A 14,884-nucleotide genomic window follows, 5' to 3' on the forward strand; every position below is an offset into this window, starting at 1 on the left:
GATCTTTGATGATGGATGTTTCCTTGAGGCAGCACTTCATGTAGATACTTCTGGTGGTAGAGAGGGATACACCCGTGATACATTGGGCTGATCCCAGTACTCTCTGCAACTTCTTATTTCTTGCACTTCTGAATTGCCTTGCCAGACCATGATGCAACTGGTCAGGATACTTTCAACAGTACATCTGTAGAAGTTTGTTAGAGCATTCATTGACATGCCAAACCTCCTTACCTTCTAAGAAAGTGTTTGCATTTTCTGTCTTTATTGATGAAGGCAAGTGGGCAGGTCTGGGAGTGTCTGAGGAGAGTGAAGCAAGGATTAACGTGATGCTCTTGAATTTATTATGTGTTTGGACATTAGACTATTGTGAATGTGTTCTCTCTGATGGTTGTTTTAATGGTATATCAGAGAATTTTGATGGAATTGAATGCTTGTAATTTGTGTTAGTACTAGAATCGTCAGGGTAGTGAACAACATTTACAACCGTGTTTAATTGTGACTGCAAATTAGCAAGATTCTTTATCAATAACTGAAAGTATATTACAACTAACATGATACCAATTTTGAGTAGGCTGCACTATAAGCAAACAGATGCTAAAGTTTAATTACTGATCGTTTGGCAGGTTTGGAGTCTCAAGAAAATTCATAGTTTCAGTACAAACTGTTCTTAAAACTACAGGAATGGCAAAACAATATTTTATTTTGAACAACTCATTCTCCACAGAGGTGTCCATTGTTTGCCTTGGTAATTTGAGAATCTTTTAATTTGGATCAGGAATGAAAGGACTCAGTCCCCATCCTTAATAGCCTGGAACTGAGTGTCTAAGCCATGTCAAAGCATTGACGATTCAATCATAGTTGTGGATCCAGAGTTGTGCATAAGCAAGATGGGGCAAAGTTTGACAGATTTCCTTCTGGAAAGATCATTGGTCATCCATATTGAGCAAGCATCCAGTAGTTTCATCATCTCAAAATCACAGAGACATACAGTACAGAAACAGACTCTTCGGCCCAGCGACCATCAACCAGCCATTTTCATTAATCCCCCACGCTGAAAAATTTAGCTTCCAAATTATCATATTCTTATTGTTATGATGATATGAGGCTCACTGACCTATAATTACCTGGATTATCTCAAGTTCCATTCTTTAACAAAGGCACAACATTTGCTATCCTGCAGTCCTCCGGGAATTGGCCTGTTGCCAGTGAGGATACAAAGTTCCTGCTCTAAGCCCCAGAAATCTCCTACTTGCTTCTTTCAATATTCTGGGATACATGTCATCAGGCCTTGGGGACTCATTCACCTCAATGGTTTTTCAGAAGGCCCAGCACTACTTCCTCCTTAATCTCAAAGTATCCCAGTACATTGGTATGCTCCACCCTGTTCTCACTATCCTCCAATTCTTTCTGCTCAGTAAATGCTGACACAAAGTACTCATTTAATTTTATCCTTTAGCTTATGATCCTTGTTCTTATGCCACGTGGGCACTGGCAGCACCAGAGATTTTTTTCTTGCTGGTGCTACAGTGGGGCTGAATTATTCAGTGATGGTGCTGAGGGATGTACTGTATGGTAATATGTATTCGCAAGGCCAGGCGCGTGGCATTCAAAAGTCAGTGTCAAGCATTATGTGCCTACTATAAATGCCTCTGTTGATTCAAATGCAACAGCAATTGATAGATATAATATAGGAGTGAACTGTGACAGTGTCAACAGCATTGGAGACAACCCAGGCTACACAGAGCATAAACAAACAAACCAAGAGCATCCGACCCACAGTGCACAACGTGAATCACGCACCAGTCCTGCAATCAGCATCAAATGCATGCTTTTCAACTGGAAAACACAACACTAATCCACAATGTCCACTGCTATTCGCATTACATGGACAGACAATGCCAAAAGATACACCGTTATTAAAGTCAAATAGAGCAAACAACAGATGCAAGGCTTTACCAGGAGTCAGACAAATCGTACTCTGACCATGCAATATCTCAATTAATTCGGCTACTGAATATAAAACAAAAATCAACAGAATCACCGCTTGGAAGTCTAAGCAAAACCACTAGGCTTAATAGCAGTAAGTGTAATATTTTAGGATTTGCAGGAAACATAAGGACTATGGGGTATCCACCACAAAATAATAATAACAATGATCAGCATTAGTCTTGGCCCAAATTTTTTTTAAAAAATCAACTGCATTCACCATTGATGCTTTCAAAGAAGTACAATCCGTCTGTTGTTCTGATTGGTGGCGAAAGCATCAATGATTTTCTGGATGTCAAGTGCCTTGGTCCTCTGGCTGTTTATGGCCAACAGGGCCAAGTGGCTGTTCCGAGCATCGCCGCTGCTATTCCTTGGGTAGTTCTTGAGGCGTCTGAGGCAAGAGAAACTCCGTTTGCATGAGGCAGATGTCACAGGTAGAGTCAGTGATATGCAGATTAGTTCGTATAAATCTATAAATGTATCGCAGTAGGGTCTCATTCGAGCTGGAAATTCCACTGTATCATTCACTGTCTGTCCTTGCTTTTGTTTTGTTTTCAGCAGACGCCGAACCTGATGTAGCTCTGCAGTCAGGTTCTATTCAGTCACTCCATAGTATTCGGCCATTGGCCAAAGACAATTCTTGTCTAGGAAGAACTTGTGTTTGGGACTCAATGCTGAGACTGCAGTCAGACCACCCCCAGTCTCAACTGAGAACCGTCTCTTCATTTCAGTCAGAAGTCTGTCTAAAACCAGATAGAAACAGTGCTTGTGAAGGTCATCAGAGCATGTGACAGGTGTACGTTCAGTTTGGGTCTCAACAACAAAATCATGTAGGTGGCAGGGTGGCTGGGCATGTCTCCTTTCATGTGGTCTGCTCTGTATATCGGCCTTGATGCACAGATCCCGAGCTCTTGCATGAATTTCACTTGATGATTCCTCTCCCCGTTTTGCTGAGAGTGCATCGATTACAGACTGAGCCAAGTCCACAGCGGATGAAAGCTCCAAACTGGGAGATTGTAGCTGGTCTGATATGAACTTGGTGACTGGGAATAAATCCTCAAACAGAGTGGGAAGTAAAGCAAACTGCTCGTCAATCAGTCCATTTACAGCTCTGTTTTCCTCCGTGCATTTGGTTCACCCATAATATCCTATAGTGTAGCTAGAATGGCAGGGAGTGATTTCCTTACAGCCCACAGAGCTGTATACCGCCATGCCCGGCGTGTATCTGACAATTTCTTCAACTCCACGGGCTGTGCAGTTGATTCCAGTTTTCTCTGTTTCTTCATGAAAAGATCGTGGGCAGCAGAGTTTGAAAAGAAGTTGTAAAGCAGCTGCACAGTTTCAAAAACTCACCTGCCCGCTTGTTTTACATTGCTCACAACATCCACTAAAACAAGGTTAAGTCTGTGAGCATGGCAGTGTATATATAATGTCTGCGGGACCTCTTTCCTGAACCTCTCTTGTACCCCGTTATTGCACCCGGACATCACTGCCACCCCGTCATAACACTGACCCAGACACGCGTTCTTATCAATAACACACTGGGCGAGTGTCTGTTCAATGCTTTTAAGAAGCGACTCTGTGTCCAACCCTTCTGCTGGAGTGAAGTGCAAGAATTCTTCAAGCACTGTTTCGTTATTCAAATACCGCACCACCACTGATATTTGCTCCTTTTTACTCAAGTCTTTACTTTCATCCACCATGATGCAAAGTGTCCAGACTCCTTGATTTCTGCACTTATTTGACATCTGAGCATAGCTGCCATAATAACCATAATTTCATTTTGGATATTATGATGGGTGTTGTTTGCATTTCCAGGATTGTCCTCTTTTTTTAAGCTACAGTCTTATCAAACTGTCCAATTACACTGAGCAACTCAGCAAAGTTTCCCCTATTGCCAGATCCATCATCCTGCCTGTGTCCTCACTGGGCAATGCCTTGGCACGCAGTATAATGTAGAGACTCAGCCACTACTCTCATATATTCACGATTTTCTTGGACAATCTTTGCATGTCCTTTGTCAAGCATATTTCCCAATCTTGAACCGTCTTGTTTTCTCAACCTGAATTCGGCCCATGCCTCCATAGCAAACTTATGAGCTGCACTTACACGGTGGGTTTTGAAAGCTGTAGTAGCTTTCCGCCAGTTACAGTAATCAGTGACAGTGAAGGTAGACTCAGAATGGAACCCATGACCTCCACACAGGAAATGCCTGCATGCGAAGCAGAACGTAGTATCTTTTCGTAATCGAATATTCCAGCCAGTCAAACCAGCCACGAATAAAACTCCTTTGCTGATTGCCAAACTGTTGCAAGCAGCGAAGGATACTTTTTCAATGCTGGCCGATGGGATCCTTCCTCAGGCTGCTGCCTAAAATCGCTAACAGTGTTCCCACTAGCACTGAGCAGCTTCATCCATGTTCTCTTCTGAATCCCGCTCCATTTCTTGTTCCTCTGCTTCGCCCTCACACTCCTTCGATAAACTACTGTCGTCCTCATCCCCACTTACTTCATTCTGCATGTCACTTTCAATTAAGACAGGCTGTGGCTGAGACACCACTGATTCCTCTGGATGAGGTCGTTTTCTCACTAAAAATCGATGCATTTTTCACGCCGGCCAAAATAATGCACGTGCCAGGCCCACGCTAGCTTGTAAAAGCATAATGTATGTATGTGTGTGGCATCCAGTAGTCTCGCGAGACCATGGATCTGCGCCTGGATGTATATTATCAATCTCTCGCGTGTGAGAGTGAGTGACATCACCACCTTAAGTGATCTTAGATCAGCTTAACTGATCTGAGGACAGCAACGGCAAGACATTGACAACAAACGAATAAGCAGAAGTGAAGAGTGGATCTGACCTTAGATCAGTACAGAGTTTATAACTTCATTGCTGTGTGGGTGCTATGGTAATTGGGGGCGCTGTTTCACTGGATCAACTGGAGAAACAAGCTGTATTCAAAACTATACAGAGAAAGCAAAGCAGCTGCAATTTGTATGTCAAATTTCAGTTAATTTCTTGGTGGTGCTATTGTAATTTCTGCTGGTGCTATAGCACCAGCTAGCACCACCTCAGCGCCGCCCCTGCATGTGGGAGCATGGTGATTCTGAACTCTGATCACCTTGTCTTTAAACAACTTCTGGCATGTTAGCTGTGAATGTGTCTGACAGCAGCTGCTCCCAGTCAATGCCCCTTCGCTCCTATCTTATCCTATCGTAATTTGCCATACCTCAATTTAAGTAGCTTCTTGCAAGATCCAATTTTTTTTGACTCATAATTCTCTTAAAACACAGTGGTCTGTCCAGTACTTTACTGATCTATGTTTTATTTAGCAACAGATTGGACTTTGAGAAGTCTGTGAAGATTACCGCACAGAAATGGGCCATTTCAAATCAAGCAAAAATCAAGCTAAATCAAGTTTGATTATCATTCAAGCCATACATAGATACTGCTGAGTGAAACAGTGTTCCTCTGGGGCCAAGATGCAAAACAGTCAAAAATTTAGCCCGGGACATATGGTGCAGGGCAAAATGGTTTACGCTGTGTTACTTACCCCGTAACTGGGTTGCCAAACCAGCAGAAATGGACCACTTAGTTGGAGTCTGGATTACTGGAACTAAGAAAGTTTTATTAAAGAAATAAGCAACACAGTACTCTAATCAAAAGGATATAAATGCAACAGTTTAGCAATGATAAAACACACATGTACACAGAACTAGAATAGGATCAACCAAGCTCTATCGCAGTCTAGGGGTAAAATGATCAGTCATCAAGTGACACAGAGTTCAGTTTAATTCAGTTCGTAGTAGTCGCCGTTGTGTCATTGGGGAGAGAGAGAGAGAGAAAAAACGAATGAATTTGCAAATCGGTTTCCAAACAGACCTTCCATATTCCTCGCGGATAGCTTTCAGGCGAGCTCTTTGTAATGTCTTCTGAGGTCACCGACTGTGACCCCTCCGTTCCAGATACGATCGTTCTTCTGCAGTGAACCCGGCACCCAGGCAAGGGCGGACACACACACCAGGTTCCCGCCCAACCATATCTTTCCACCCTGTGCGTCTATGGCTGGTCCCGCGACCAGACCTTCAAAAACTCCCACCAACTTGTGGGGGGGGGGGCACACCGCTTTCAGGGTCTCGTTACCTCGTGGAGTCATGTGTCTGTTGCCTTAGCGAACCTGTCCCTTTTTATCCCCCTGCTGGGGTATCGCCTGTCCATCAAACTTCAAACAGTTCAGGGTTCAAAGCCACCGGTCTCTGACAATACCCGGAACCGTGTCTCCTTTCGGTAATCTCTCTCGTCTCTCTCTTATTAGCACCTTGCATGTTCCCCCTTTGTCCTCTTATCGGCATCAATCTTCTGATAACTGGTTCTTTTGTCACAGCTGACACTAAAAATTGGGTGGATTGTGTTCACTGATCAGCTGACACTTCTGTGGAGGGTTTCTCTGGCCAGTGTCCATGTCAGCATGTATAGGACCTGCTGTCTGCCTGTACATGGGACCTGTGCATCTGTACGCTACAGCCAAGAAGTACAGAAAATGCTGCGGGTTAGACAGTTTTGCATCCCATTATTTTGCTGCAGCCAGACGCAGCAACAAGTCAAGTGGCTTTCAGTAACATAATGAACCAAATGACTGACGCACCTTGTATCTGGTGCTGACTGGCAAATTTAACGCCGACTTATTCATATGAATGAAGTTGCGTTTCTTTACAAAGGAATGAAGTTTAATTTTAAAATAAATTAACATAATTGCTTCTGCTGACAGTGAGGGTTGGAAACTGTGGGAGAAACCTTTAGCAGCTAATAGCCTGTGGCAGGTCCATAGTTTCCACTGCTTAAGTCAATTCACTGAGTAGTCACAGCAGCAAGGCCAGAACTACACTGGGAGCGTGGATGGAAAAAATTCACTGGGCTTCCTTTATTACAAGCTGACATCAATGGGCAATTGCTTGTCCTGGATCAAATGCTCCTCACTCCACAACTTCCATTGTTCTTGTACCATTTCTTATACCCTACCATTCCACATTACCTCTGTAAAGAAAAATTATTTTAAAATTCTTTGTGTTCTTTCCTGGTTCAGATCTGGGCATTCGCAAACAAACAAGACAACATGCCTGTTCAAGGTCACATGAATACACTTTATTAGAACTAGCACAAATAGATAGATAGATATACTTTATTAATCCTGAGGGAAATTTGGTTTCGTTAAGCCACACCAACCAAGAGTAGAGCGTAAATATAGCAATACAAAAAACCCCAACAATCAAACACCAAAATGCAAACTATGCCAGATGGAAGATAAGTCCAGGACCAGTCTATTGGCTCAGGGTGTCTGACCCTCTACGGGAGGAGCTGCACGTTCGATGGCCACAGGCAGGAACGACCTCCCATGCCGCCAAGTGTTGTATCACGGTGGAATGTGGCCGAAGTCCAACAGTAAAAAGTCCAGTCTGCAAACACGTTCCTCGATCGTAATATACCCCGGATTGCACCATCCGTTGTTGGCCAGAACAGTAAGCACTGAACTCCTTTACGCTTACAGCTTTCAGTGCACTTCCGGTCAGCCGGAACGGTATTACCCACCGAACTCCTCTTCTCCAAAAGACTCTGTTGTCTCGACCCGGTCCTCTTTCCTCGGCTTTGTGATCCCCCTCTATGTGTTTTCCTCCGGATTTCAGCAAGGGTGTCCACCGCTCTGTTCGCTAAGCTGGCCGGTCTTTGCTGGTCCATGGAATACACAATGCGACCTTGCTTCTGTCCCACGTGTCGAGATGTAACCATTTCCAGCACTAAAGAAAACCCAAATAAAACACTCCGTACCAGCATGTTAGAGAGGGTGCAGCTTCGACGTGTTACCGTGAGAAAAAAAATACAAAAAATAATGTAAATTAAAAAGTAAGAAGAAGAAAGTAAGAATAGATCGGAACGGCTGTACCAGGCTGCATGCACGACCGGCACATGCGCACAAATGTAATACAGAAGGAAAGAAAAAACAGATCTCCACAGTAGTAGCAGTACAAAAAATCAAAATAACACATCCTCTAAATGAGCTGATCTAAAAAATGCTAGCAGACTTTCATGCAGCCTTGCTGTCTGTCTGTCTTTCTCTGTCAATATCTAAATCTGACTGGACATACCCTGGCTCTCTTGATGTACTGTTTCCTATGTCAGCACTAGCCACCTGCCGTGGTCTAGCCTTGGGCAAAATTCTCTCTGCCTGCACCAAGAAGGTGCCCCTTTTGTACCCTTCAAAACTTCTTACACGGGTACACCTGCACAATGACCTCTGCTTCTCATGAAAAATACATTTTTCGTCATCTTCCACTATTATGGCAGTGGACTTGTGCCCTCAAAACATTGCTGTGAACTGGTTCTTTTGCACTCTCTCAAAACAATCCAACTCCAACCTAACACCAGCTTGTCTTACAGACTTCCACTTTATGTTTCATGTACCAAGGAAGAATCACATTTAAATTTTCTTTCTTACAATCTCTTCCCTACATGTACTGTCTATACATAGTGAGGTAATCCCCTTGCACTCACATAAAACATAGATCAGGACGTCACAGAAACCAGCCTTTCGGCGGGCGATGTTATAGCAGGCAAATAAGTTAGTGATCAAGTGCCCAACTAAACTCATCCCTTCTGCTTACACAAAATCCATATTGTTCCAGTTCCTACACTTTCATGCAGCAGAGGAACACAGTGGACACTTTATTAGGTAGAGGAGGTAACTAATGAAGTAGCCACTGAGATAATATGTCCATGACTACCACTGGCAGCGCATTCCAGACACCCATCACTCTATGTGGGGAAATAGAACCTTCCCTGTACATCTCCTTTGAATTTGCTCTCCTCCACCATGCATGTCTGCCCTCGGGTAAAATGATATTTGTTGTCTACTCCATCTGTGGCTCTCATAATGTTATAAACCACTATCAGATCTCCTTTCAGCCTCTGCTCCTCCAGAGAAAATATCTTCAGTTTGTCCATCTTCTCCTTGTAGCACATGCCCTCTAATCTAGACAGTGCCTTGGTGAAAAAAGTTTGCACCCTCAGAATCTGAATCAGAATCAGGTTTAATATCACTGGCATTTTGTGAAATTTGTTGTTTTGTGAAAGCGGTACATTGCAATACATAGTAATAGAAGCTATAAATTGCAATAAGAACTCCCGCTCCCTGACATCCACAGTCAGTTTTTTGGTCTTACTGATGTTGCTGTAACACCACTCAACTCAACTGTCTCGCTCCAGTAAGCCTCCTTGTCACCAACTGAAATTCTGCCAAAAATAGTTGTCATCAACAAATTTATAGCTGGGCCTAGCCACAGATTGGTGGGTGTAGAGACAGTAGAGCAGTGAGCTAAACACACATCCTTGAGGCATGCCAGTGTTGATTGCCAATGAGGAGGAGGTGTTATTTCCGATCCTCACAGACTGTGGTCTCCTAGTGAGGAAGTCAAAGATCCAGTTGCGGAAGGAAGTACAGAGGCCCAGGTTTTGGAGCTTGTTGATTAGAACTGAGGGTATGACTGTGTTGAATGCTAAGCAGTAGTCAATAAACAGCAGCCTGACGTAGGTATTACTGTTGTCTCAGTGATCTAAGGCTGAGTGGAGTGTCAGTGAGATTGCATCCTCCGTAGACCTGTTATGGCGATAGGCATATTGCAGTGGGTTCAGGTTCATTGCTTAGGCAGGAGTTGATTCTAACCATGACCAACCTCTCAAAACCCTTCATCATAGTAGATGTGACTGCCACTAGGAGATGGTCATCAAGCCAGCTCACCCAGCTCTTCTTGGGCACTGGCATGATTGACACCCTTTTGAAGTAGGTGGACCTCTCCAAGGCCTTGATAGCCTTTCAGTACTGAAGCAACCAGAATTGAATACAATGTTCCAGATGGGGTCTAACTGTTTCATAAAGCTGCAACTTAATTTCCTGACTCTTGAATGTAATTTCTAACTAATAGAAGCAAGCATACCAGATGTCTTCTTTACCGTTCAATCAACCTGTGTAGCCATTTTCAGGGAGCTATGGACTTGCATCCCAAGATCCCTCTGCATATTAGCACTGTTTAGAAACTTGATATTTATAGTGTACTGTCTCCCAAAGTGGCCAAGTTCATTTGTCATTTCTCTGGCCCCCATCTCCAACTGATCTATATTCACTAGTCACTGACCTCCAGCCAGAATAAGTCCAATCAAGTGCCACCCTCTATGTTTTAGAATCTGAATCCAAATGGCCAGTTCACTGTGGATCCCATGTATGGATGAGTCTCCCATGTGGGACCTTATCAAACACCTTACTAAAATCCTTGTAGAGAACATCCACATTTCTACCTTCATCAATCACCTTTTGTCACCTCCTTGAACAGAAGAATATAAGAAATAGGAGCAGGAGTCAGCCATCTGGCTGGTCGAGCCTGCTCTGCCATTCCATAAGGTGGCTGATCTGACCATGGACTCATCTCCACCTACCTGCTTTTTCCCCATAACCCTCAAATCCCCTACTATGCAAAAATCCATTCAACCTTATCTTAAGTATATTTACTGAGGTAGCCTCCACTGCTTCATTTGGCAGAGAATTCCACAGATTCACCACTCTTTGGGAAAAGCAGTTCTCCTTATCTTCATCCTAAATTTACTCCCCCAAATCTTAAGGCTATGTCTCCTAGTTCTGGTCTCAACAACCAGTGGAAAAAATTTTCCAGACTCTATCTTATCTATCCGTTTTATAATGTTATGTGCTTCTATAAGATCTCCTCTCATCCTTCTGAATTCCAGCGAGTACAGTCCCAGGTTACTCAATCTCTCCGCATAGCCTAACCCCCTCATCTCTGGAATCAACCGTCCTCTGCATCGCCTCCAAAGCGAGTATATCCTTCTCAAGAAAGGCGACCAGAACTTCAGACAGCACTCCAGGTGCAGCCTCACCAGTACCCTGCATAACCTTCCTGCTCTTTAATTCAGTCCCTCCAGCAATGAAGGCCAACATCCCATTTGCCTCCTTCATAGCCTGTTGCACCTCCAAACCAACCTTTTGAGATTCATGCATAAACACTCGCAAGTCCTTCTGCACAGCAGCATGCTGCAATCTTTTACCATTTAAATAATAATCTGATCTTCCATTTTTCCTTCCAAGGTGGATAACCTCGCATTTACCGACATTGTACTCCATCTGCCAGACCCTTGTCCACTCACTTAACCTATCTATATCTCTCTGCAGACTCTCCATATCCTCAGCACAATTTACTTTGGTGTCATCAGCAAACTTGGATACTACACTTGATCCCCACTTCCAAGTTGCTTATGGACATTGTGAACAGTTGTGGACCCAGTACGAACCCCTGTGGCACACCGCTCACCACTGATTGCCAACCAGAGAAACACCTATGTATTCCAAGTCAGTGAAGTTGGTCTGACACAATCCATCCCACACAAAGTCATGCTGATGATCTCTAACTTGGCCAATTTCCAATTGGTCATAAATCCTATCCCTAAGAATCCTTTTCAGTCACTTTCTTACCCTAAATGAGACTCACTTTTCTGTAGTTTCTAGGAATATACCAATTTCCCTTTTTGAATAATGGAGCCACATTGGGTACTTGCTGATCCTCCAGGACCTCGCTGGTGGCTAGAGAGGGCATAAAGATATTGGTGAAGGTCATCTCTTGCCTCCCAGTAGCCTATGATGTATCTCATCAGGCCTAGGGAACTTATTCACTATAATATTCCTTAAAAGATATAACACTACCTCCTTTTTTTTTAAAATCTTAAAATGCCCTCACATATCAACATGTTCCACACTGAACTCGCTATCCTCCACTTACTTCCTTCTCCTGAGCTAAGTACTCATTTAGGACTTCATCGATATCCTCCACATCCAATTACATGTTCCCACCTTTATCCTGAGTGGTCCTGCCCTTTCATAGTTATCCTCTTGTTGCTGATATATACATAGAATGCCTTGGGATTCTGTTTCGTCCTACTTGCCAAGGTGGATTGATGGTCCTTCCTGCGTTTCCGTGTTCCCTTCTTGAGTTCTTTTCTTCATTATAATCATCAAGGGCTCAGTTTGATTTTAGATTCTGAGCCTTACATCTGCTTCCTGTTTTATCTTGACTAATTTCACCACATATCCCCCACATTCAAGTTCCCCTATCTTGCCATCCTTATCCCTCCATCTTACTGGAATATACGTGTCCCATGCAGTTGATATTTAACCACCCTTCACATATAGGTATGGACTTGCACAGAAACAGCTACAGTTATCTTAAAACTTAAGAACCTGTGATTACTTTTCCTTGACTTTTCTCCCACTGAGAGGTCAGTTACCTGACCAGGTTCATTCTCTACTGTTCTTGTTTGACTATCTACATATTGATTTTAAGAAACTCTCCTGGAGACGATGAGCAGATTCTTGTCTTTCTAAACTCTTACACTAAACATATCCCAGCCTATGTAAGTGAAGTTGAAGTTATCCACTATTACAACCCTGTTCACTCACAACAAACTGGAGGAACCCAGCAGGTCGGGCAGCATCCGTGGAAATGATCAGTCAACGTTTCGGGCCGGAACCCTTCGCTGGTCCTGACGAAGGGTTCCGGCCCAAAACGTTGACTGATTGTTTCCACGGATGCTGCCTGACCTGCTGAGTTCCTCCAGTGTGTTGTGAGTGTTGCTTTGACCCCAGCATCTGCAGAGTATTTTGTGATTACAACCCTGTTGTTTTTACGCCTTCCCCTAATTTGCATGCATATCTGTTCTTCAGTGTCCTGGTGGCTATTGGAAGGTCTGGAGTCTAATCTGGAATGATTGCACCTTTTATTTTTTAAGTTCTACCTGTATAGATTTGTGGATGAGCCCTCCTTGTATCCCATTTCAGTGCAGGTGTGCTATTGTTTCCAATTAATAGCAATTAATACTGCGTCAAGTTTCAGTGTCTCATGTGTTACATGAGCTGTGTGCAATTCCACCTTTACCCTTTATGTACAATGCTAGGTTTCCACCTGGAAGTTGATGGGTTAGTTGCTATGCTAGAAGCCATTTACAGGTTTACTATAGTAACATACAAAGTGCTAGAAGAGCTCAGCAAGTCGGGCAGCACTTGTGGAGGGGGAGAAGCACAGCTGGATTGCAGATTCTGACATCTACAGTCTCTTGTGTCTCATGTTTATTAGAGCTCGTTGTAACTTGCAGCATTTCGTTTGGGTTGGTTTGATAAGGTTCCAGTTACTCTTATAGGTACCGGCCCTGCCAGGTCCTTTTACCTAACCTGTTATGAAGTCATCCCTGCTATAGGGAGCTATTTAATGGTAAGTAAGTGGTGAATTAAAGACCTAAGCCAGGTTAAAAGCAACAACTCATTAAACTCTGGGCTTTCATAGCCAATTTATGGGAATTGGTGTATACAAACTGGCCACCGGATATCTCACATTACAAGATCTGGAATTGAAATGAGTTTATTATTGTCACATAGAATCGTAGAGCATTGCAGCATGGATAGAGGTCTTTTGGCCCAACCTTTCTGTGCCGACAATGGTGCCCAGCTTGCCCCGATTTTCTGCATTCAGCCCATATCCCTCTAAGCCCCAACTCTTCAGGTACTCACCCAAGTGTTTCTTAAAGGATACTACTGTACCTACCTTAACCATGGCTTCTGGCTGCTTACTCCATATATTCAACACCCTGTACATAGAAAAATTGCCCCTCAGATCCCTTTAAATACTTCTCTTACTCTAGACTTATGCCCAGAGTCTGGACTCCCCTACTCTGGAGAAAGGACTGTAACCATCCACCTTACCGAGATCTCTTAAATTTTAAATGCGTCTGTGAGTCTGGCCCTCATTCTTCTGCATTCCATACATTCCAAAGAGTAAAGGCCTAGCTTGCACTGATGTACTGAAATGATAGTGAAAAGCTCAGCTTGTTCTTTTTCAGGTATTGTTCAATTTTCATTGCAAGAGGGGGGAAAAAATAATTTTTGTCTTTCACCTGCAGTGAACAGCATCTCCAAGACTACACTGCCGACTGCACATGTCTCTCCTGCCAATTCCACATCCAACGCGAAGGTGCCCAGCACTACGGTGGACAAGCCACCACAGCAAGATGATAACACATTGGTTCAAATGGCCGAACACATCCCTGCCGGGAACAGGACACCAATGTGTGCCCATTGCAACTTAGTTATTAGGTAAGAGGCAGAAAGTATTGTTGTAATGGATGGTATGCTGCTGTGATTAAACAGGGATGATGTTCAGAACTCTGGTATCGGACATGTGAATCAAACCAGGGCTAACAGCTTCAAAAGTAAAGGATTCAGGCCAGACACGAGAAGAAATGTGTCATCCAATGGGAGTGGAACTTTGGAATTCTGCACACAAACTCTTTGGAGACTCGATCACTGAACACATTTCCAATCCATCCATAGATTTCAGATATTCAGGAATATAGCGTTGGTGCGGAAGCAGAAAGTTTTCCATGATCTATTAAAAGATCATCAGAACTTACAGTGGGATCTTGATCTGCTTGGAAAGCGGTCCGAGGAAAGGCAAGTGGTAATCAATCCAGATAAATACGAGCAGTTGTATTTTGCAAAGTTAAACTAGGGTGGGATGGTAGAGCACTGCGGAAGCATTGTACAACAGAAGAACTCGCGGATACAGTTACATTGTTCCCTGAAAATGGCATCACAGGTAGACAGGGTGGTGAAGAAGGCATTTGGCACACTGCCCTTCATCAGTCAGGATACTAAGTATAGGAATTAGAACATTGTGTTGCAGTTCTACAAGACTCTGGTGAGGCCACACATTTTTGAGGCAGGAATAGTCAATATTTAAAAGATATTTGGATAGGATAGAAAATGTTGAGGGATGTGAGCCAAATGTGGGCAAAT

General features: G+C 43.4%; 1 protein-coding gene across 5 annotated transcripts in view; it reads left to right on the forward strand.

Annotated features, from left to right (window-relative positions):
- Window positions 1-14,884, forward strand: part of LOC134345730 (PDZ and LIM domain protein 5-like) — a 268,407-nt gene that overhangs the window by 231,111 nt on the left and 22,412 nt on the right. For all 5 annotated transcript variants that reach the window (XM_063046860.1, XM_063046864.1, XM_063046865.1 and 2 more), the window contains one exon: window positions 13,990-14,182. In XM_063046860.1, coding sequence (XP_062902930.1) covers window positions 13,990-14,182 — 193 coding nt within the window. The remainder of the gene's footprint in view (window positions 1-13,989; window positions 14,183-14,884) is intronic.

This window comes from Mobula hypostoma, chromosome 4 (assembly GCF_963921235.1).
Source record: "Mobula hypostoma chromosome 4, sMobHyp1.1, whole genome shotgun sequence".
NCBI lineage: Eukaryota > Metazoa > Chordata > Chondrichthyes > Myliobatiformes > Myliobatidae > Mobula > Mobula hypostoma.